General features: G+C 47.0%; 2 protein-coding genes across 6 annotated transcripts; one reads left to right on the top strand and one right to left on the bottom strand.

Moving 5' to 3' along the window:
* Nucleotides 1–46: 46 nt before the first annotated feature.
* On the top strand, nucleotides 47–10,432 carry ACP1 (acid phosphatase 1). Of its 3 annotated transcripts, none has more exons than XM_066234780.1 (6): nucleotides 48–188; nucleotides 3,627–3,700; nucleotides 3,788–3,901; nucleotides 9,078–9,139; nucleotides 9,931–10,036; nucleotides 10,183–10,432. In XM_066234780.1, the coding sequence occupies exons 1-6, from the start codon at nucleotides 146–148 to the stop codon at nucleotides 10,258–10,260; spliced, it is 477 nt and encodes a 158-aa protein (XP_066090877.1). In that variant the 5' UTR covers nucleotides 48–145; the 3' UTR covers nucleotides 10,261–10,432. The 3 variants fall into 3 exon arrangements, 2 of the variants coding, with proteins under 2 accessions (XP_066090877.1, XP_066090878.1); XM_066234781.1 differs by lacking the exon at nucleotides 3,788–3,901 and adding an exon at nucleotides 3,949–4,062; XR_010726011.1 differs by lacking the exon at nucleotides 10,183–10,432 and having other exon boundaries at nucleotides 47–188; nucleotides 3,788–4,062; nucleotides 9,931–10,007.
* Nucleotides 10,433–10,980: 548 nt separating this feature from the next.
* On the bottom strand, nucleotides 10,981–22,717 carry ALKAL2 (ALK and LTK ligand 2). Of its 3 annotated transcripts, none has more exons than XM_066237248.1 (7): nucleotides 22,203–22,717; nucleotides 21,748–21,959; nucleotides 20,905–21,232; nucleotides 19,347–19,400; nucleotides 19,182–19,262; nucleotides 16,829–16,894; nucleotides 10,981–13,583 (listed from the first exon to the last, which is right to left on the bottom strand). In XM_066237248.1, the coding sequence occupies exons 3-6, from the start codon at nucleotides 21,161–21,163 to the stop codon at nucleotides 16,830–16,832; spliced, it is 459 nt and encodes a 152-aa protein (XP_066093345.1). In that variant the 5' UTR covers nucleotides 21,164–21,232; nucleotides 21,748–21,959; nucleotides 22,203–22,717; the 3' UTR covers nucleotides 10,981–13,583; nucleotide 16,829. The 3 variants fall into 3 exon arrangements, with proteins under 3 accessions (XP_066093345.1, XP_066093346.1, XP_066093347.1); XM_066237249.1 differs by having other exon boundaries at nucleotides 21,748–21,975; XM_066237250.1 differs by lacking the exon at nucleotides 22,203–22,717 and having other exon boundaries at nucleotides 10,981–13,580; nucleotides 21,748–22,050.
* Nucleotides 22,718–23,244: the final 527 nt, after the last annotated feature.

The raw sequence follows: 23,244 nt of genomic DNA on the forward strand, positions 1-23,244 counted from the left end.
GCAGGTGCGTGCCCCGCCGGCTCGCCCCGGGCGGCACTGAGATTGTAGAGCGCAAGCGCGCGGAGCGGGACGCTCGTAATGCGCATGCACTGCGACAGGAAGGTTCCGACGCGGTCAGTAGGCGCCTCGGAGTTTGCGCGGGAAGATGGCTGAGCAAGTTCCCAAGTCGGTGTTGTTCGTATGTCTGGGTGAGACGCCGATCTGGGTCCACCCGCACTTTCCTGGGGGTTGGGGTGGGCCTCGTGCGTTCCTGCTGCGCCGCTGGGCGAGACGCGAATCCAGAGGGCGGCTGCGTGCCGGTTCTCTCTCCGCGATTCTCACGGCGGGTCCCTCACCGTCCCCAGCCGGGCTCCTCCCGTGCACCTGCCCGGGTCCCTGTGCGCTGTCGCCGCGTAGACCTGAGCTGCCTCCTGCCGCGCTCGGACCCGGGTCGCCGACCGCGCCTGTGACAGAGCGGACGGCTGGGGGAGCCTGAATCCCCGCCACTTTATTTGTGGACGTTGGGGTTTAAGTGCCGCATCATAACTTTCTCATGTCCCAAAATATGACCCTGCTTTTGAGGATTTTAAAAAGATCTGTTTAAAGATGTGAAAGTTATCCTCAGCTCCGTGGGCTGCACACACAGGCGCTGCACAAGCCATGCGTTTGGCCCGTCTCAAGCCGGGAGGGCGGCGGGGAGGCCGCGGGAGGCGTGTGGGCGGCTGCTGGCTGCGATTAGACTGGGGGACGCGCTGCCCCGGACCGCGAGTGGGGGGCGCGGAGCCCAAGCAGCGAAGGGCAGACAGTGAGGGGCGCGTGGGTCGGTCGCAGCGCGCTTGTGGAGCTGGGGAGAGCGCAGTTTTGAAGTGTGAAGATGTCGTTTCTTCGGAGCACTAAATGTTTTGCACTGAATTGAATTCTTTTTTTTTTTATTTTTGACAAGATTATGAAGTGTCATGTTGTTGGAAGATAACTGCCACAGCTGGCAGGGTTGGAGGTGATACCATATTCGTAGTGTTAGATGACTTTTTTTTTTTAAGAAATTAAATTTGATGGGGTGACATTGACCAATAAGAGTACATAGGTTTCAAGTGACCCCTCTCTACAACATTTGAGCTGTTGTTGTGTTGTGTGCCCTTCACCCAAAGTCAAATCATTTTCCATCACGGTGTATTTGTTCCTTTCTACCTCCCCCCTTCACTTTTATCTCTGTGCATGAGCCTGTTTTATATTCCAGCTACGAATGAAATCATGTAGTTCTTAACATTTTCTGATGTCAGATGACTTTTTCCTTCAACAAATCCCTCTTTGTTGGGTGCTTTATTTAGTTGGATCACACAGCTCGGTGCTGGGGCCTCTCTGGATGGGACAGATGCAGCCTATGCCTTTGGAGAATATAATTTCTTTCTGAACCTTTGTCCTTGAAATGAATATTATGCTAATTTGGAAAAAAAGTTGATATTTCAGAAATTGAAAGCCTTATGGTAATTAAATAGTGAATGATTCGGTTGGTTAGGAGCATTGTCCTGAGACACAAAGGTTGTGGGTTTCATCTGTCAGGGCGCGTACAGGAACAGATCAATCTTTCTCTTTCTCTTCCCCTTCCTTTCTCTCTAAAGTCAATAATTTTAAATAAGTGGGGATGATATTACCAGTTTTTAAAATTAAAAAAAAAAATTAGGATGTGAAAAGGAAAAACTTCACAGCACAAATTAGCTTCTGGAGGGATTTCAAGGTTAATCCTGTCTTCCTGAAGAAATTGAAGAGAATTGTCATTGAGTCAGTGAGCTTCATACAATAGGGAATTAGTTGTGTTTCTCAACACTCTGAAGGAACCTAATTCTCCATGTCCACTGTGATCAGAAGATTGTAATGTTAGTCAAGTGCATCATCTGATTCTGTCTATTCTCAGTTTTTCATTCCTTCCCCTAAACTCTGTCACTACATCCTTGCTTCAATTTCTGTTTGTTCCTTGCCCTCTCACCTTAGCCTCTTAGGGACTCAGTCTCCACTTTTAATCTCTAGCTCGCCTGTTGTTTCCTAATCCTGTTGTTATTTTCCTAACTCTGTAAATGGTCTGTGTCTTAAACAACTTTCTCTCTCGTGCCCTGGCTTGGTGCTTGGCTCATAAGTAGTAGCCATACACGTTATGTTTGTGGAATACATCTTGTTACTTTTCCCCAAAACCTTTGGTTTCTTCTCACCATGGCTGCATGAAGTCCAGGTCTTGGCCACGGTCTGAGATTCCTGTGTACTAGGCTCATCAGCTCATAGACCTTTCCTCTCTGTACCTGAAGCAGCCTCTCCTGCTCATTCATTCAGTTGCACTGACTCACATACCCTTTCTAAGCTTGTGCAGATTAAGGTCCTCTTTGCTCTTTATAGATCTGCCCTAATCTTCGTTCTTTTCTGATAACCAAAATTTTTATTACATTGTGTATACTTTTTAGAATGTCAGAATCTTTTCCTGTGCTCCTGTCAATTAGCATTTATTTTCTTCTTTTCATTATAGTTAACACTGTATCTCCCATAAGTACATTGTTTGGCACATGTTAGAGATAATTTGAGAGAAGATTTTAAGTCTTTTATCCCCTGTATAGTAAAGAATTTGGCCCCAACTAAAGAAAGACATGGCTTTTTTCCTGGCTTCTGAGAAGAGTGTCCGGTTCTTTGGGGAGGGCCCCTGTGTGGGACACAAAGGAGATGATCCTGCTGCGCGAGTGGGGGCTGTCTGGAGGTTGAGTCCAGCTACAGGCTAATAATTCAGCCAGTCATGCCTCCTTGTGAAAACCCAGTGCACCTTCAGTATCAGATCCCTGGTGAGCATCCTGGACTCTGAGTATTGTCACACATTGATGTTAGGAGGGTGACCTGTCCCTAAGGAACAGAAAACTTTCTCTTGGTTAACTCTTCGAGAATCTGCTATATGCTCTCTAAATTTGGTTGGTTCTGCTTTGTGTGTTTTTGTTAGAAAACTACAGTCATAAGTGTAGCATTTTCCTGAATGCTCTGAGCTAGAGGGTTCCTGAACCTGTGGGACTTCTGAGCTTGTAGCCAGCTGGGTGGGATGAGGGGCCCTGAGGGTCCTGTATGGCTGCCCAGGGGCTGAGCCTGTAGCTCCAGTGGACTCCTGGGTCCACACACTCTAGGAAGGACTTCACACAGATGTGCAGTAGAGTTTGTGCTGACAGTACTTACACCTGAATACGTTGTTGTGTATTTTATGAAATAGTAGTAATCATTATGTGTGGTGTACTTGAAAATACGTCTTTTAACTCTATTGTATTTCATTTTTAAATGGGTTGTTTGTAACCCACTTGGTTGATTTTGTGACCTACTTTGAAGTCATTGCTAGCAACATGAGAAATGGTGATTTTGGTTATTGTTGTTTTTTTGTGTCTTTGTCATTCGTACTTTGAGTGCTTGAACAGTTGCTGTCAGATGATTGAACTTAGGTTAGCCAGCTGTTCCCCTCACAGGTCCCACTGTGATGGGCTGGGCGATGGCACCTGGGGCAGTGCTGTCCTTGGGGAAGTGCTGTCCTTGGACAGGTGTGTGAAGTGGCTTGTGGACCGTCCTTTGCTGCAGTCAGCACCTGTCCTGCCCCAAACCTGACACTCACTTTCTGCCCTCCCCCCCTTTTTAAGGTAACATCTGTCGATCACCTATTGCAGAAGCAGTTTTCAGAAAACTTGTAACTGATCAAAACCTTTCAGATAAGGTAAGTACCATTCACTACTTTGAAGAGGCCCATCTGAATGTCTTTGGGGCAGGAAATTGTGAAAAGATGTGTTTTTTTCTCCTGCAGTGGAGGATAGACAGTGCTGCGACCTCCACGTACGAGATAGGAAACCCTCCCGATTACCGCGGGCAGGATTGTATGAAGAAGCATGGTATTCCCATGAATCACATTGCCCGGCAGGTACCGTACTTGAACTTGAAGGTGCACACATGTGTTTTGTATTACAGTGGGTCATTGATAGCGGTGCTGTTTCTGACTGGAACGTGGGCCGGTCACCAGATCCCAGAGCTGTGAGCTGCCTAAGAAATCATGGCATTGACACGGCCCACAGAGCGAGACAGGTAGAAGAGCTCTTGTTTACTTTCTGTTACGCGGAGTCCAGTGACTGGACAGAGTGAGAGGCTTCCCCAGACTCACCTGTTCATTAGTCTTGTTATTTGCGGCCACTTTAATTGCCACCCTGTACCCATTCCATTTAACCTCTGGTTCCACAGACTTGTGGGATCTTGGAATTTACTTAAGACACATGGAGTTACATGATTTGTAGCAGAGAGAGCCCTGGCGAGAGCTGGCGACCTGTGCCATCTCCCCTCATTTCTGTCTGTGGCTTTTGAGCACTTGAGCCACTGTGCCTGCTTTGCGAACATAACGAAGTGTTGCTGGGTCAAGTCCTACCGTAGGTACACAAACACTTTCATTTGTGAGGTGCCTTAAAAGTCTCAGGAACACCAACATTGCTGTGGGTGCTCAGCCTGCAGCCCAGCACTGCAACTGCTGGGGTTTGGTTCTGAGTGCCGCCCAGTGAGGAGGGAGCCTGTGGTCAGGACGAAGGTGCTCTTGTCTGTGCCCTCCAGGGAGGCATGTGGCTACTACTCAAGTGTCATAATGCCAGTGTGATGCAGGGACTGGGCTTTAATTAAGGTAAACTGGCCCCTGGGATTGGTGGGTACCTTACTGGACTGAAGGGTCCTAGACTCACACAACCACAGAGGAGAGTGAGGGTTCACAGCAGCTTTCCTAGTGGAGACATGGAGCCCATGGGCACCGTGTAGAGTGTGCCTGGAACCTTCCATCGTCACAAAGATCAGCTTCTAAAGACATTGGCTCTGTTTCTGCTTCAAAATGCCTCATAGCTTGTTCTGCAGGAACTGTGGTTATTTTATGGATATTCCATTGGATTAAAAAAAAATCTGGCTAAAATATTTTAACTCCCTTTTGCATCCAACCGAAGGACAGGCATAGCAGGGCTGTGGGATAACATCAGAGGATACCAGGCTGTGTCCAGAGATGGGCTTTTGAGGCCTTCAAAACGAGGAGCTGAATGCTTTGAAAATCAGTTGTCAAACGGATTGCGCATTGATAAGCATGGATGGCACTGTTAGAACTGTGATTCAGTCTTAGTGCGTGAATCAGAACTTCAGTCTTTGTCATTGCAAAGCTTGTAGAGCTTTTCAAATGGCTTTGTTACTCAGCACTGTAGTTTTTAATTTTTATCCTCTCCATTACTAGCTAGGGAAGGGAGTAGTTGGCAAACCGCTTTTGTAGATCAAGAAGTTGAGTTCTGGAAAGAAAACAAATGACATCAAAAGTTACTAAGTTTCAAACGATAGACATGGGATTTGATCATCACTTTGTTTTAATAAAAACATGGAGGTGGAGTCAGAATTCACAAAACAAAATTGTCTTAGAAACACTTCTGACACTTCATTTTTAGCTTAGTTAAGTTTACTCAGATCTGTGAACTTCCAGTTTCTGGCTGTGTCACTTGACTCTGTGCATTAACAATTTACTACTTAAGTTAATTACCTTATTGACCTGACTCTTTCTTAAAAGGAATTTTCTTTCTTTTTTTTTAAGCAAGAGGGACAGAGACAGAGACAGACAGACAGGAAGGGAGAGAGACAAAAAGCATCAACTTGTAGTTGTGGTGCCTTATGTGTTCATTTATTGCTTCTCATATGTAACTTGACCAGGTGGGGGGCTCCAGCTGAGCCAGTGACCCCTTGCTCAAGCCAGCGACCATGTGGTCTTGTCTATGATCCCACACTCAAGCTATTGAGCCCACGCTCAAGCCAGCGACCTCGGGGTTTCATACCTGGGCCCTCAGTGTCCAGGCCAATGCTTTACCCACTGCACCACCAACTACTCAGGCAAATGGAATTTTCATTGGATAGAAGAAAGAATATTTTATTGTTTCTTCATTCTAATCGCGTCAAACTTTTGCACACTTCTCCAGTTCCTCCTTTGTATTTTTTAAAGACTAGATGCACTTTAAAGAGTTCTTCAGAATTAAGAGAATTATACTTTCACATTTTCTATTTTTCACCAACAGTGGATTCTCTTCTGTACACTGTTATACGCTAGAAGTGGGTACAAAGAAAGTATTTTAAACACACATGCCATAAAAGAATCATAGCTAGTAATTTTACTTTTTAAGAACACTGATAATTACCACTTTTAGAAGTAATATTTTCACGTAATCTGTTTTTTGCCTTTTTTCTTTTTCTTTTATGAAAATTATGTTTCATTGATCAGTACGTCTGTTTTTATGCCAATAGGATACTGTTTTGATCATTATAGCCTGTAGTGTAGTGTAATATCAGGTAGCATGAGTCCTCCAACTTGGTTCTTCTTTCTCAATGTTGCTGTGGCTGGCTATTCGGGGTCTTTTGTGGATCCATATTAATTTTAGGATTATCTGTTCTAGTTCTGTGAAAAATGCCTTTGGTACTTTTTTTATATTATGAAAATTAAATTTAATGTGGTGATATTGTGAATAAGAGTATGTAGATTTTCTTGATTTGTTTTAGAAAATTAAATGTAAGCCTTTGGTATTCTGTTAGGGGTTGAATCTGTAGATTGCTTTCGGTTATAGAGCTATTTTGACAATGTTAATTATTCCTATTCATGAGCATGGTGTATGCTTCCATTTATTTGTGTCTTCTTCAGTTTCTCTCAGCAATGTCCTTGTTTTTTTTTTTTAATTTTTATTTATTTATTTTTTTAATTTTTATTTTATTTATTCATTTTAGAGAGGAGAGAGAGAGGGAGAGAGAGACAGAGAGACAGAGAGAGAGACAGGGCGGAGGAGCTGGAAGCATCAACTCCCGTATGTGCCTTGACCAGGCAAACCCAGGGTTTCGAACCAGCGACCTCAGCATTTCCAGGTCGACGCTTTATCCACTGTGCCACCACAGGTCAGGCCTGTCCTTGTTTTTTAAGTACAGGTCTTTCACCTTCTTGGTTAAATTTATTCATATATATATATATATATATATATAATGCACTATAATTTTATGCAATTATAGATAGGATTTTTTTCTTAATTTGTCTTTCTTATACTTTGTTGTTGATGTGTAAAATGCAACCAATTTCTGAATTTTTATTTTGTATCTTACTACTTTACTGAATTCATTTATCAGTTTTATTAGTTTTTTGGTTGGACTCTTTAAGATTCTCTATATACATGTCATGTCATCTGCAAATAATAGTTTTATTTCTGCTTTTCCAATTTGGATGCCTCTTCTCTCTTCTTGTCTGGGTGTTGTGACTGGGACTTCCGTTCATTACCGTGCTGAATAATCATGGAAGTGAACATCCCTGTCTTGTCGATGATCCCGAGGGAGATGCTTTTATATTGCCCATTGAGTATGATGTTGGCTGTTGGTTTGTCATATGTGTGGCCTTTGTTATGTTGAGGTATGTTCCCTTTATTCCCACTTTGAGAATTTTTATCATAAATGGGTGCTGGATTTTGTCAAATGGTTTATCTGCACCTATTGATGTGGTTGTATGATTGTTACCCTTCATTTTGTTTACGTGGTGTTTCACATTAATTGATATGCGATGTTGTACCCAACTTGTATCGGTGGAATGAATCCCACTTGATCTTGGTGTATGATTTTTAATCTGTTGCTTGATCCGGTTTGCTGATTTTTTTTTTTTTTTTTGTATTTTTCCAAAGCTGGAAGCAGGGAGGCAGTCAGACAGACTCCCGCATGTGCCCGACCGGGATCCACCCGGCATGCCCACCAGGGGGTGATGCTCTGCCCATCTGGAGCATTGCTCTGTTGCACCCAGAGCCATTCTAGCGCCTGAGGCAGAGGCCATGGAGCCATCCTCAGCGCCCGGTCCAACTTTGCTCCAATGGAGCCTTGGCTGTGGGAGGGGAAGAGAGAGACAGAGAGGAAGGAGAGGGGGAAGAGTGGAGAAGCAGATGAGTGCCTCTTCTGTGTGCCCTGGCCGGGAATCGAACCCGGGACTCCTGCACGCCAGGCCGACGCTCTACCACTGAGCCAACCGGCCAGGGCCCACAGTTTGCTGATGTTTTGTTGAGGACTTTAGCATCTTTGTTCATTGGGGATATTGGCTTGTAATTTTCTTTTCTTGTAATGTTTCTGTCTGGTTTTGGAATCAGGGTAATGCTGACATTGTAAAATGAGCTTGTGAGCTCATTAAAATTCTTGGAATAGTATGAGAAGGGTAAATGTTAATTCTTCTTTAAATGTTTGGTAAAATTTGCCTGTGAAGCCATCTGGTTGAGGACTTTTTGTTTGTTGAGTTTTTTGATTACTGTTTCAATTTCAGTGGCTGTAACTTGTCCAGATTTTCCGTTTCTTCCTGATTTAGTATTGGAAGAGTGTATGTTTCTAGGATTTATCCATTTCTTCCTAGGTTATCCAACTTGTTGGTATCTAGTTCTTCATAATATTTACTTATAATCCTTTGTATTACTGTGGTATTTGTTGTTACTTCTCTTTCATTTCTGATTTTATTTGGGTCCTCTCTTTTATTCTTGATGAGCCTATCTAAAGGTTTATAAATTTTATCTTTTCTGAGGAACTTAGTTTTATTGATCTTTTCTATTATTTTTTAGTCTCTATTTTGTTTATTTTTACTCTAATCTTAATTATTTCCTTCCTTCTACTCAGTTTGGGCTTTGTTTGTTCTCTTTCTAGTTCCTTTAGGTATAAGGTTAGATTGTTTCCTAGTGTAGGCCAGCATTGCCCTGAATTTCCCCTGAGGACTACTTGACTGTGTCCTGTGTCCAATAGGTTTTGAGTCATGTTTTCATTTTTATTTGTGTGTTTGATGTTTTAATATGTAAACTGAACTCTACATTATTGGTAAAAAACTGAAGATGAAGTATAAACTTTACTATTTTATGTTTACTCCAGGACCTTTACAATATAAGATTTCTTTGCAATCTGTTGTAGGAAATAGGTTAACGCTAGAATACCCTAAATTTAATTTTTGAATAATAGATTCTAATGTAGTAATTTTTTTTATTGCTCTGTATCCTCTAGGCTTGGTTGGTATAAATATAAACACTATGTTTTGACTTACTTAATTTTAGGTCACTAAAGAAGACTTTGCCACATATGACTACATGCTGTGTATGGACGAGAGCAATCTGAGGTAATCAGCGTTTTGAAGGGTTATTTCTGGTGGGTGTTTCAGCCCTCATTTCAGTAATAGGTGAAGTAGTTTGCTGTCCAAGTGACTTTTACTATCTTTAAGTTTTAATAGTATGTAGAATTTATTTAGAATAGTAAGAAATTCAGAGGTGTCTTATGGGTGTATCTACAGTGAGATACACCTTAGGAAAGGGAAGGCTCAGTCAGCATGCTTTCGTCTGGAGACCCGCTGGGCTGTGCACAGCTGTCGGTAAGGCAGTGTCTTGTTTCTGTTAGACACCGATGTGCCCACTCTGGGTCTACACTCGGTCAGGATCAGCTGAAATGTAGCTTAGCAAAGCCCAGTCCCTCCTGTGGCAGTGAGCTGGTGACAGAGGTGTGAGGGTGGGCTGTTCCCTGAGAGGGTCCAGGCTAACCGCCAAGGCTGAGTGCACAGTGAGGCTGACCACAGGGACGCTTACGCCTCAGGGCTGATAGCCCAGGGACTTAGTTCCCATGGCTTTTTTAGTTCCATTCTGTCATCTCTGCTTTTGATTGACCATCTCATATGTATTTCATGGGAGTTTACATAACTGTTCTTTGATGTACCGTTATGTGTTTTGTGTAAAAAGTCGCTGAGAATGTGCTGATGTTGGACTGATGAGGAGCTGGCTGAGGATCAGAAGGTCCGCTGATTGTCTGACCACACCATCAACTAGGGCCCTGTGCTGCATTCTGATTGGTTAAAACCCCAGCAAATGTCCCTCTTGAAACCGCAGGTCAGAACACTAAGTCCATGTTTTAATTTTACAGAGACTTGACTAGAAAAAGTAATCAAGTTAAAAACAGCAAAGCTAAAATCGAACTACTTGGGAGCTATGATCCTCAGAAGCAGCTCATTATTGAAGACCCTTATTATGTAAGTAGTGTACCGCCCCCACCCACGGTCATGTGTGGGGACAGTGTGAGGGCTGCCCACTTTGTGTCCAACCCCCTGGAGGTGCATATTTTTCTCCAGGGAATTTTTGATTTGCAGGTTTGGTTATTTTTCTTTCCTCCTTTCAGGGGAATGAGTCCGACTTTGAGACCGTGTACCAGCAGTGTGTGAGGTGCTGCAGGGCCTTCTTGGAGAGGGCCCGCTAGCTGTGCTGTCCACTGGGGCCACTGTACGTGGCCCATGCCCCAGCTGAAGGTCACATCCGTAGCTCAAGGCCAGTCTTGGTACTTTGTCTCCCTGCTGTTTCTTACCTTAAAAATAATTGTGGATGGAAATCAGTGGTTGTGTTGACAAAAGAATAAACATCTTTGACTCCGACAGTGTATGGGGCAAATGAACTGTTTTTAGACCAGAAGAACCTCCCAGTTTATCCCAGTTGCAGACAAGAGCGTAGAACAGCCAAATACAACATAATCACTTAGAGCAGTGGCCCCCAACCTTTTTTGGGCCACGGACTAGTTTAATGTCAGAAAATATTTTCACGGACTGGCCTTTAGGGTGGGACAGATAAATGTATCACGTGACTGAGACAAGCGTCAAGAGTGAGTCTTAGACGGATGTAACAGAGGAAATCTGGTCATTTTTTAAAATTTATTTATTTATTTTTCATTTTTCTGAAGCTGGAAACAGGGAGAGACAGTCAGACAGACTCCCGCATGCGCCCGACCGGGATCCACCCGGCACGCCCACCAGGGGCGACGCTCTGCCCACCAGGGGGCGATGCTCTGCCCATCCTGGGCATCGCCATGTTGCGACCAGAGCCACTCTAGCGCCTGAGGCAGAGGCCACAGAGCCATCCCCAGCGCCTGGGCCATCTTTGCTCCAATGGAGCCTTGGCTGCGGGAGGGGAAGAGAGACAGAGAGGAAAGCGCGGCGGAGGGGTGGAGAAGCAAATAGGCGCTTCTCCTGTGTGCCCTGGCCGGGAATCGAACCCGGGTCCTCCGCACGCTAGGCCGACGCTCTACCGCTGAGCCAACCAGCCAGGGCTAATCTGGTCATTTTTTAAAAATAAAACATCATTCAGACTTAAATATAAATAAAACGGAAATAATGTAAATTATTTATTCATTCTCTGTGGATCGGTACCAGTCTGCTGCCCGGGGGTTGGGGACCACTGACTTAGAGCACATGTGAACGTCACCTGCTCTGACTCTTCCCTGAGTGTGCGTACGATGTGAGGACAAATGGCCTGTCTTGGTTCTCCCTTCCATAGGGGAATAGGAACCCCGTGCATGGGGCTCCCAGCCCGGATGAGTTGTGTGCATTCACATACACCTGTGTGCACTTGTGTATTTATAGGGAAGAGGAAGATTTCTGGAACAGTCTTGAGCACCTTTAATACTTCCCAGTTTCCGTCCAGTTTATTGCAATGGGAAGTCAGCTTCTTTGCTCCCTTTGAGCCACAATTATGTCCACAAGGAAGAACACTTGAATGCTGCTTTGTCTTGTGGTCTGTTTGAGGAAAATGTCCACTTCTACATGCATATCTAACCCAAATAATTAAAGAGCTGGAAGAAGTGTTTATGTTGAAATGTTTAAATATTGAAATGGTGGTAAGTATCCTTTCATCACTGTTTAATTTGTAGGCAAATAGAGGTAATTTCTGTGTGCTTTCAGATAACTAATCTAAAATGCACACGGCTATACAGCAGAGAAGACTTCAAAATAAATTGGGGAAATTATAAAAACACAATTAAGATGATATGAGTCTGCTGTCTCCCTGCTTTTTTATTAACAAGTGAAGAACTAGAAAATGATGCCTTGGTTATCCCTTTCAAGTGGTCTGTGGTACTTGTCTTCATTGTTAGGAAGTGTTAGAATTACAGTTACGTATAGTTTTGATAGAAGTGTGAGATACTTACAGCCAGGGCGGCCCTGCCTGACCCCTCATGAGTGGGTGTGCTATCTCGGGTGCTGGCCCGAGTAACGGCTCCATTGGGGGCAGTTCACTTCATCTTCACCCCACTCGCAGCTCCTATCTCCATCACAGGCTGGACCCCGTTCAGTGTCAAGGGTCATCATCCAGGAGTGGGAAGTTAGGAAGGCTGCTTTTCTGGGCGCCTGCTTCTCCTGGGTGTTGGGGCCTCCTGATCCCAGTATCCCAGGTGTGCCTGAAGATAAACAGGTGGCTTTCCCACCACTACCATAGGGACACAGAGGCAGTGGGACCCTCCAGACTTCCCATGATGCTCTTCCTGGGACTCGTGGGACACTTGAGGTTAACTAGATTGAGAATGTGATAGTCACTAAGAAGTAGAGCATGGAGGAGAAAGCTCAGTAATTAACCAGTTAGACTAACAGCACTTCAAAAATTTTACCCCGCCCTAATCTTTCAGGAATTGCTGAATAAGCCACAGTAGAGAAATATCTCACTCTTCTGTCCTTTTGTGTTCATGAATGAACCCCGCTAGTTTTTCATGTTTACATCTATATCTCAGCCATGAGCCCTCAAATCCTAGGTCTCTTCTTGGTCATCATGGCTGTACCCAGACTGGGGTCATGAACTGAGTTCACCTGTTTTCATTGGATCTAGTCAGATTTGTTCAAAATATATCTTCCTGGTAAAGTCTGAAGCTGCTTAGAAGTCTTAAGATTCCTATTAGTTCAGCATGTTTGTGATTACAAAGTCACAGGAAATACCCACGGCAAACTTAACTTGAAATGGTCGCTACTAAATCAGTTGTCAAGAAATGTCACCCCAATATAGTAATCTCTCCTTTAAAAGGATGACCGATTATGTTGATTGCATGAATTCACACTCGTTCCATTTCGCTCGTTTGTGCCTTTTATGTTCTCTTACTGCTGCCAGTGTTACATCCTCAGATTCATGAACATGAAATCCCAACAGTGCACTTGTGACGAAGTAAAAAGTCATGTATTGTTTTATTATAACAAACACTTTACCACTTGTTTTATTTATAGTATATACATATTGCACAGTCTGCTGACACTATTGTACATTATCACACAGAGGACAGGTGAAATTACCCTATGTTCATGACTGACATTCCACTGTCTCCAAAATACAGCTGAAGTTTTATCTTTTTTAAAAGTTTTTCATGCTGTTCCAAATACTCTGGGAATTTAATTGTAAAAGTAATAAAAATATTAAATCATACCATATGCTATATGAAAATATAGTTTCAAATCTGCTTATATTTCTAAAGAAATATTCTGTGATTTCACCCAATCAGAATGAGATGCCTTCTGTCAGATCATAGCATTACACGGCAAACATGGGACTTTATCATCTTATAAAATAAAAAGTGGCAAGTTTGCTGTCAGGTGCACAGGTTGACTGATGACGTGTCTGCAAACAGTGTCAACATACAAAACTGAAGGAGTTATGGAAGTCTGCAAAAATAAACCTCTTGTTCACAGGGGGCGTGTTCATGAAGGTAGTAGGTTCTGTTTTCCCTGTTGGTTTCCAAGGCACTTTTCATGGTTTCCTTTATAGGTCTGCTCCCTGCTGGAAATAAACACATGATTTTACACCATTCTGCGCACGTCGTAGTCAGTTCTGGAAGATCTGTGTGTTGTTACATAACATAGTGTCTTTATAAATGCAAGGAATCTGCACGTGTAGTTCTCTATCCCCCAAAGTAGAAATAACTTAGCTGTGCACTGGTTACGTGCCTGCTGGGCCAGGAGGTGGAAACTGCCACAAACACAAGTGATTTTAGTCCTGAAACCTGTACTGTCAAACCCCTAAGAAGCCAGTCTGCACTGATTTACACCGTGTGGCTGTCCTGGGTGAGAGCTGTCAGCCTTGTCCTGCCATGTGACAGGGTCTGCAAAGCTGACAGTCACAAATAGACATTGCAGTACTCCTTGTTGTCCTGAACCACTGATCTGTTGTTCACTCTTAAGAATAACGATGGGCCCTGGCCAGTTGGTTCAGTGGTAGAGCGTCGGCCTGGCATGCGGAAGTCCCGGGTTCTATTCTAGGCCAGGGCACACAGGAAAAGCACCCATCTGCTTCTCTACCCCTCCCCCTCTCCTTCCTTTCTGTCTCTCTCCTCCCCTCCTGCAGCCGAGGCTCCATTGGAGCAAAGTTGGCCCGGGCACTGAGGATGGCTCCATGGCCTCTGCCTCAGGCGCTAGAGTGGCTCTGGTCGCAGCAGAGCAACGCCCCTTGGTAGGCGTGCCGGGTGGATCCCGATCGGGGGCATGCGGGAGTCTGTCTGACTGCCTCCCAGTTTCCAGCTTCAGAAAAATCCCAAAAAAAAAAAAAAAAAAAGGAATAATGATGAACTTCAAGTTACTGAGCTAAGGCTTGTTTCTGTGAAGACATCCCAGTGCTCAGGCTTGTAACTCCCTAGTGCTGCACTTGAGGCCAAGTGGTGTGTGTGGCTGAGGGCGGAGGCTGGGAACACGCTTCCCTGGCCAGAGGAGCTCTGTTAATGAGCTGCAGAAAGGAGCCCAGATGTCTGCTCCTAGGCCACAGATGCAGTCCCTGCGCTCGGACCCCAAGAGACCTACTCTCCTCAGGCTCGGCCTTTAGCAAGGCAGAAGAGGGATCTTCCCCTGCAGGTCTGTCCTACATCTTTGTGTTAGGACAGCAGCAGAGGGTGTGTGCACAGGCCCTCTGCCGTCCAGAGCTCTCACAGGTGACCTGACCTAGCCCGCAGGGCACTGTGGTGACCAGATTAAGAGTTTGTTCTTGTGATTTAAAACTTCTGGAATTAGAAAAAAATTAATCTTTTAAAAATGTTAAATTATTATAGTTAGCAGAAATAACTTGTTTTAGACTTTACCCATTTCTTGGCCAAAAGGAGCTGAGTTATGTGATGAACACAGTGGCTCTTCATCTTTAATATATTTTGTCTAGTTAGATTCTGATTGGTGGCTTAGGGTGGGGAAGGGATGTGAAAGCACATGGACTGTCCATGCCGTTTCCAAGGGCATATCTGCTCACAGGCTAGGGCACCTGGCCTTCTTGACTTTCCCTAAGTGTTTGTGTTGCATTGACAAAGCCCTGATGTGCCTGTACTGACGCAGAAGCAGAACCTCACTCACGAGCAACCATGCACGGAAAATCCCCCTTGGCGATAGCCCCTGCTCTCCTGAGTATGATCCCTGTCTGCCCAGCAGAGCAGCTGTGGAGGCTGGCCAGTGGGCAGCAGAAGACCGCAGGAGCTTCCCCTCTGCTGTAAGGAAGTGTAAGCCATTTTCCAAGGATCTGGAAAGTGACACTTTAAATAAATGTCACTTTCTGCTTACTGGCCCTGGTCGGTGGTAGAGCGTCGGCCTGGCGTGCGGAAGTACCGGTTCAATTCCCGGCCAGGGCACACAGGAGAGGTGCCCATCTGCTTCTCCACCCCTCCCCCTCTCCTTCCTCTCTGTCCCTCTCTTCCCCTCCCGCAGCCAAGGCTCCATTGGAGCAAAAGACGGCCTGGGCGCTGGGGATGGCTCCTTGGCCTCTGCCCCAGGCGCTAGAGTGGCTCTGGTGGCGACAGAGCAACGCCCTGGATGGGCAGAGCATCGCCCCCTGGTGGGTGCATGCGGGAGTCTGTCTGACTGCCTCCCTGTTTCCAACTTCAGGAAAAAAAAATACAAAAAAAAAAAAAAATGCTTACTAAAAATAACATTCTCATCTCTCCTAACCTATCACCGTGGGAGATGAACAAGAATCCATTCGGTGTTCGGAAAAGAAAAAGTATTTTCTGTATGCTACGTGGACAGTGGGAGGGACTACACAGGTCAGAGGACAGTATGGAAGGCTCAGCCTTTCTCAGCTTAGGCATTAAAAACCATGCTTTCGGTCGACCTGAACAGAATGTGGTGTATGCACCCTTGGACTCTGACGTGGTTCCTCTCATCTGTGGTGGGACTTCTCGTGGAGGGGGATGGACCCCAGCATTCACTCCCCCGCCTGTCCTGCCCTGACATTCTCAGCACAGGGAGCGTGGTCCTGTGCAGCGTCACTGCTCTTGAGATGAGAGGAACCAGTAGAGTATGTCCCCTTTCTGTGAATGTTTCTGGACAGCTGACTGGTTTTCTGGGTTGGCCACCTGAGGGCCAAAGCCTGTCTTACTGGGGACATACTTGGCATCTGGCCACACCCAGCACATACAGGACGCACAGTAAGTATAAAGTGATAAAATTATGGCATTTGTGTCTGGAAAATAGACTTTCAGTCCATCCACTGACTAACTGGTGCTGAGTGTTACATACCAGTTCTCAAGAGGCTAAGGTAAAAAGTAGTTCACAACTTCTCAGTGTGCTTTTATAATTTTACTCTTAGAGGCTACAGAAAATAACTTTTGACAGAAACATTTAAAGAGGATAGCCAGTCTTTATAAACTTACTGGAATAATGATAGAGTCCAACTCTAAAGTTTTCCAGATACATCTATGAAATGTTCATGGATGTGTTAGTAAATGAATGAGAGTGAACAGGCTGTTTTAGCTGTTTACCCTATTTACACACTTTATACACTAAGTCATGTGCTGAAATTCCTTAGCTGCTGTTCTGTTTCAAATAACCACGCCATCACATGAGTAATTTAGGGTGGCTGCCTGAGGTATTGTGCAGGCCAGTATGGGCACCTTTCAACCACGTTCAGTATTGGGAGATATTTTGACTGTTATGTCAATCTTACTCAAAGTAAGGCTGTATCAGCCAAAGAATGAGTGTTAAAAGTCCCATGAATGTTTTCACATCCCCACCAGGATCCCCGTCTGGTGTGTGCTGGCGTGACTGTGAGCTTACCTCATCTGTCCATGCACACAGGGCTGACTGCCAGCCGGGTGAGGAGCCTGGCACATCTCTTGTAGTCTGTAATGGGAGTACGTCACAGACCCTTGTCAGTTCCTGCAACAGCATGTCTTAACAAGAACATCAACTGCTAAAGCCATTTCATTTTAAATATTCTGAATACTCTGGAAGCAATATGGATACTGACATCAGCAACCAGGGGCTCTAAGTTATTGATTTAATTAGGGTGCTTTGGGGCCGTGGTGTCTTGTGGCAGAAGTCATCCTGTAAGGAGGCTTTGAGGGAGGGGCAGGTGCAGACTCCACAGCTGGGCTCTGCTCCCCTTTGGTGGCACTAAGGCTCATGGAAATAACTTCAGTTTGTTTCCCAGCAGACAGCTCCCCATGCCCTTGTTACTAACTTCTAGGTCGTGTGCAGTGGCTGAGTCCCCTCAACCTCATGGTAATAACAAAGCCATTCCAGAGAGGGTGAAGTGAGGTGGGGAGCACAGAAACCTGGGCTGTGAATTGAGAGAGACAGGCTCGCCCGAGTGCAGCCTGACGCCCCGTATTCCACCCACAGCTCCCCATCCCACCACACCACCCCCCTGGCTGCCTCAGCAAACCAGCGAGCTCAGTGACGCTTGCCTTAGCTGTGTCCTCTGCAAAGCTGCTGTGGATTACACAAGACTGAAGTGGACCGCTCACGTCACAAAATCCTGCTAAAAGGGAAGAGTTCGTCCTCCTGAGTGAGAACGTGAGTGAGCGTGCTCTAACTCCACCTCTAGAGGTGTACCTCAGTGTTGTGAGGACCTGACGTGGATTCAAAGGGAAGAATGGTCTCAGCTGGCCCTCGAGTTCCGGGTTCTCTTCACCTGCAGCCGTGTTGTCATGAAGTGCAGTTCTCACACCATCTGTGCACGTGCTTCTACTCGGTCCACATATCTCCAACCTGTATGTCCACCCAGGACCTAAGGTGCATACTTCGTGCTGCCGCTCTCAGTGGGACCTAAAGCCCTGCCTTCACTGGAGCTCCTCGGACCAGGACACGCTGAGGACAAAGGCCCTCAGGTTCCCCTTAGCTCAGCCTCCCAGGAACCCCGAGCAGTGTGGGTGTGGTCCAGCTTCAGCTCTGTAGTGGTGTGGGCCAAGAGGTGGATACCATGTAGTAGCCATTCCTGCAGTGCACAGGTCTATGGGCCTCCTACCTCTCCAACACCTGGACGAGCCGTGATTGGGCCTGATCTGGTGACTGCCTCGTGCTATGGGTGACCAGGACCCTTGGTGGCATGCAGCTGAGTGGGAACATAGGAAGGAGGCAGCAAATACGGGCACACTGGTGTCCAGACAAGGGTCTGCAGAGTTAGTGTGTGGTACCTGCCCAAGCAGCTTAAGTTTGTGGTCTATTTCCTCATCCACAAATGGAAGGATTAGTAATAATGACCCCAAAGGTCACTTTCAAATTTACATCTATGATCCAATTACGATAAGACAACATTTAATGTAAACATATGTACACAAACAATGAAATGAGGTTCTCTAGCCTCGGGAAGCAGGTTAATGACTCTCAAATAGAAGGTGACTATCTCAGAGGAAGGAAATGCAGGCGAAGGTCCAGGTCCATATGGCAGGGACTAGAGGGCAGGCTGAGTGCAGTGCGTAAACACATGGAGACGGCGTTGTGGGGCGTGTGCTGCTCACTTTGGGGTCACCAGGTGAGTGAGAGGGGAGGGCCTGCAGGTGCTGCCTTTGGGGCAGTGTGTGACCGTGTCTAAACACTGAGCTCCTTAAATGACACCTGTTCAGGGTAACTTTGCTGCCTAAGCTGAAAAAACTTCCACTTCATGGAAAGTGGCATTTTTTTTTTTAACGGCCGGACATGTGTCTGGTCTCTGCCCCTGGTCCACCCCGACAGCAACTAGTAAGATACTGGGTATCTGCAAACACCCCTCCCCGAGCCCTCAATGAAAGCTGTATACCCTCCAAAAGCAAATTTACTTTGGGCTCTGGCAGATGTCACTTCACCTGGTAATGACTTATCACCATTCTCCACACCCTAGAGCACATGCCATACATATCACTTTAGCATCTCACGCTTAACATTGGCTTGATAGTCATAGTTGAGTAGACAGGAAGAGGTGAACAGCCACTCTAAGTGTTGATTAACTACAGTGATTGTCACTGATTTTAGTTTGGTCCTGGCTGTGGCCAAATGTAGTGATCTTCAGTGGTTTGGTCACCCTAGCCCCGGACTCCATGGTCAACAGGGAACATGTATTAGGAGGGCGAGCCAATTTGGTTAAGTGGAGGACAGAGGAATCACCCCTCCTGTCTACTGCTTTGGAAGCAGCTCAGACACTGACACTTACATGCCGGGATGGTGCAGTCTCTGGTGTTGTGGTAAAGTCTGTGGAAGTGTTTGCTGCACTTTGGGCTGAAATATAGAGGACCTGGAACAGACAGAGAGACAGGCCATGAGGGCACCCGGGATGCAAGGAGCAAAGGACCGGTGAAGGAGTGAGGGGAAGACTTACCTGTAAGATGCTTTAAAAACTTGTCCTTCATCCTTAGATCTCGAGGAACAATTTCTGTTTGAGAAGAAAGAAATTAGTTATTGAGTTGTCTTAAAGAAGCATTTCTTCCATGTGATATTAAATGGGTGTTGAAGAAGCTTATTCAAAAGTCTGCACAACCTTACTGATTGACCAGATAAAATAGGTCCAGCCCCTTGCTTATACACATTATGTGAACATCTGTCATCAGGGACATTTAAAATTTTTCCCCACTGATTTGATGTGTGTGTGTATATATGAGAGAACGAGGAAGAAGCAACTCACTTCATTTTTGTTTTTAGTTGTGCATTCATTGATTGCTTCTCCTACACACCCTGACCAGGGATTGAACTCGTGACTTCAGTGTGCTATGATAGGCTTTATCCACTGAGCCACCTGGCCAGGGCCTCATAAGGGACATATTTTTATTTAAACAGTAATAACGACCCACAAAGCTCCAATATCATCTGTCTGGTCTCTACCATAGGATAGAGATGGTGACCATAAAGTTATAGGATGAAGAAAATTGTGTGTGTGGCTGTTTTTTGACAGCTTCCAGTGAATAAATCACTTAAACACACTTTCATCTTGAAGAGCTTAGTTATCAAATGTCACAACCTCTCAAAGTTCTAGAAAGAAAATCTCATATTTCAAACAAAAAATGGTATAGAATTTTACTTTTTCTGGGTATATATTTAGAAAAGAGATGCAATGTCTTCAACCACCTGTTAGGAGAGCTGGTGTAAGTGTGTGTGTGATCTGTCTCATAAAGCAGGAGGTTAAGGTGGTTTATGAGAGAAAAACAGGTTCCTGCGGAAAGCTACTGCAAGCAGATGCACAGCTCTTGGTGGGTACCTGGTGCCTGGCAGTGATCCCACTGACATTCCTTCTGACTTCAGTTGTACCTAATCATTTCTCACTCACCTATTCTGGACTAGAAACAGCTTCGATTGTCTGTGGGCACCTCTATGTTAGCACGAATGCTCCTCACACAGGCGGTTCAGACATCTCCCAAATGGAATGTCTGTCTTCATTTACTCCTAACTTTAGTCAGTCTATATAAAATTGACCTTATCATCTTTGACCTAATTGTGTCATGAAAGCATTAACAGCTTGCATGCTTTCCTGGGAAGCTTCCCCTGGGGCCGCCGCTGTGGGAGGGCTCTGCAGGGGGGTGGAGTGGAATTTCTGTCTCAGTTGAAACTGCTATGCTGAGAATATCTGCATATCCAAAATAATAGAAAACAGTTCTGTGCGAAATTACCAACCTAGGTAACAACACGTGCATCTTGGAAATGGGCTATGGATGGTTATCTGCGAGGCATCATTCATGGACTTCCTATTTTCGTCTTTAAATATATATATATATATATATATATATATATATATATATATATATATATTTTTTTTTTTTTTTTTTTTTTTTTTTTTTTTTTTAAAAAAACAACCTTAATGGATTTGCCGTTTGAAAATGTTTTCTCAAAGATCCTTCTCTTTACATGCTAACCCGAGCTCTGGCCCGCGGGCCGCGCGCACTCACCCGCGCGCTGCTCCTCGGAGTCCAGCCCGTAGTCCATGGCCTCCCTGCGGCCCGGACCTGCGTCCTGCGGTCCCAGGGGCGGCAGCCGCTTGAGCTCCCCCGAGTGGTACTTCTTGAGCTCCTGGATGATCTCCACGATAAGCCGCAGCAGCGTCTGTCTGTCTGCCGCCTCCCGTGGCTCCACGGCTCCCCTGCCCAGCCCCGCCGCGCCCAGCACGAGCAGCAGCACCAGGAGGAGGGGGCGCCTGGGCCCGCGCATCTTGCGCTCTGCTGGCCCAGCGGGGGGTGGGGGTCTTCGCGTCCGGAGCTCGCTGGCTGGAAGGATGGGCTGTGGGGGAGACCCGGGGGAGAGTCGGCGGGCTGGTGGGGCGGCGGGAGCGCGAGGAGAGGCCAGTGCCAGGGGCCCTCGAGGAACCCCGCTGACTCCCGCGGACGCTCGGCGGGGAGGTCGAGATCCGCGCCTCTTCTGTGCGCCCGGGCCCTGCGGCCTCGCCCTGCCCCAGCCACGTCCCGCCCTCACCCGGCCCCCCGAACTTGCACCGAACCGCACGGGAAGCGCGGACGGCCGCATAACTTTCTTGAACCTTCAGAAGCCGCGTCGGGGGTCCGCCCCGTACCCACTCCGTCCCTCCAACAAGGCAGCCCGCGTGCCCAGCCCGGCTGCTGCGTTCACGTTTCCAGCCCTTATGGTGTCGCCCCCCAAACCCGCCCCACAGGTCCCGGAATCCCGCCGAGGAGCCCTCAGTGCCAGGACCCTCACTGTGGAAACGCCTCGGCGCTCGGGGCGGGCGCTGGGCTTGCACCTGCCTGGGGGGCCACCTGCGCGCCCGAACCTCCGTGTACCTGTCCGGAGCGGCGGGCGTCCTCCGGCGTCGGTCCGCTTGTCCTGCTACTCCATGCCCCGTGGCGCCCCGGCCTGCCGAGCGCACAGAACACGTGTGGACCAGCACGCGCCGCTCGGCCGCTCCACGCGCTTCACCGCGGCTGCCTCGGACCCCGGCGCTTCTTATCCCCGCGCCGCCGACGTCAGGCCGGTCCCGAGGGCTCCGCGCCGGCTTTAATTAGAAGCCGCTGAAGTGTTCGTACCCCCGTGCGGATCTTCGTCAGACACCCCCCAACGCCCATCTCCCGCCCGCTCTCCCCACCGCAGCCTTCTCCCCTCCTTTCATCCTCTCCCCTCCCCCACTCCCCCCTACCCCGCCTCTTCCTCTCCCGTCTCCCCTCCCCCTCCTCAGTACCCTCTATCCTCCCCTATCTCACCCTGCCCCCCCATTTCACCCCGCCCCCCGTCTATTTACCTCCTTTCCTGTCACTTGTGACAGATTGAGAAGAAACGCCTTTACCAGGAACTCGGATCTGTTTTTGTCTAAATGTAGATCTCGGGCTATTAAAAACGGAGCTGCCTGATGGCCACGGCATTAATCAGTCAATTAGCGTCTATCGGATTTGGAGGGACCTGCGCGCAGTCCTGGTAGGAGGGTCAGCGGGAGGCAGGGCAGGGGCTCGGGATCGCTCTGGCCTGCCCCTCCCACCGCTGCCCCGGGCTCGATCCCGGACCCTCGGGGCGGGTCGCGCGCGTCCCTTGCCTGGGACTTGCCTGCAAGCGCCCCGGGGGCGCTCCCCTCCGGGACTGCGTCTTTCACAAAGTTTTACTTGTTTTACATGTAGCAGCCTCGCAGTGAGAGTTCGACAATTTGCCTCCTTTAATTTTTTTTCTTGTAAAACGTGTTGTCTATCAGTCGCGCACTTTCCAATTTCATTGGTGCTTTCTGGGCAGCAGCTGGCCGTCCTCCAAGCCCGCGCTCCGGCTGGAAAAGGTGTTGTAAGAGCCGCACCGCGAAGGGCGCGGGGCTCGAATTAAAAGCCTCGCCATTAACCGGCGGGAGAGCGAAGATTCTGGAAGGAAGTGTGGGGGCGGGGGCCTCCCGCGGCGGGGACGGCGGGGACCCGCTGCCTCTGCCGGGGTCTCTCTGCCTCTGTCTCTGGGTCTCTGTGTCCACGCCCCCCCTCCCCAACTGCACACACTAGGTCTGCTTCTTCAGGAAGGAGCTTTCGGCAGAGGGAGGGCGGGTAAATCGAATAGAGATGGAGGATAACAAAATGTGACCATCCCCCCCCCCCCCCCCCCCGCACACACACATGTTGGGGTGTCAGTACTCAGCTCTTGGAGAGCAAATGGCTTGATTCTCAGGGAGCATTTTTTGCAAGCAATATCACTAAAAAGTGAACGTTTGTGTTAAGATATACTAAGGAAAAAGTAAAAATTTGTATCAAACAGATCTTAGGCAGATAAAAGGAGATATTTGTGTTTTTCCCCCTTGCCTTTCTATGTATAAAAAG

Source organism: Saccopteryx bilineata, chromosome 6, assembly GCF_036850765.1.
Source record: "Saccopteryx bilineata isolate mSacBil1 chromosome 6, mSacBil1_pri_phased_curated, whole genome shotgun sequence".
Classification (NCBI taxonomy): domain Eukaryota; kingdom Metazoa; phylum Chordata; class Mammalia; order Chiroptera; family Emballonuridae; genus Saccopteryx; species Saccopteryx bilineata.

Excerpts from the sequence above, each read along its gene's own strand:
- ACP1 (XM_066234780.1), top strand. The coding sequence starts at position 146 with ATGGCTGAGCAAGTTCCCAAGTCGGTGTTGTTCGTATGTCTGG. Across the intron at positions 3,902-9,077 it reads TGAATCACATTGCCCGGCAG|GTCACTAAAGAAGACTTTGC; the intron begins GTACCGTACTTG and ends ACTTAATTTTAG. Across the intron at positions 9,140-9,930 it reads ATGGACGAGAGCAATCTGAG|AGACTTGACTAGAAAAAGTA; the intron begins GTAATCAGCGTT and ends TTAATTTTACAG.
- ALKAL2 (XM_066237248.1), bottom strand. The coding sequence starts at position 21,163 with ATGCGCGGGCCCAGGCGCCCCCTCCTCCTGGTGCTGCTGCTCGTGCTG. Across the intron at positions 19,401-20,904 it reads CTCCGAGGAGCAGCGCGCGG|AAATTGTTCCTCGAGATCTA; the intron begins GTGAGTGCGCGC and ends CTTCTCAAACAG. Across the intron at positions 19,263-19,346 it reads GTTTTTAAAGCATCTTACAG|GTCCTCTATATTTCAGCCCA; the intron begins GTAAGTCTTCCC and ends TGTCTGTTCCAG.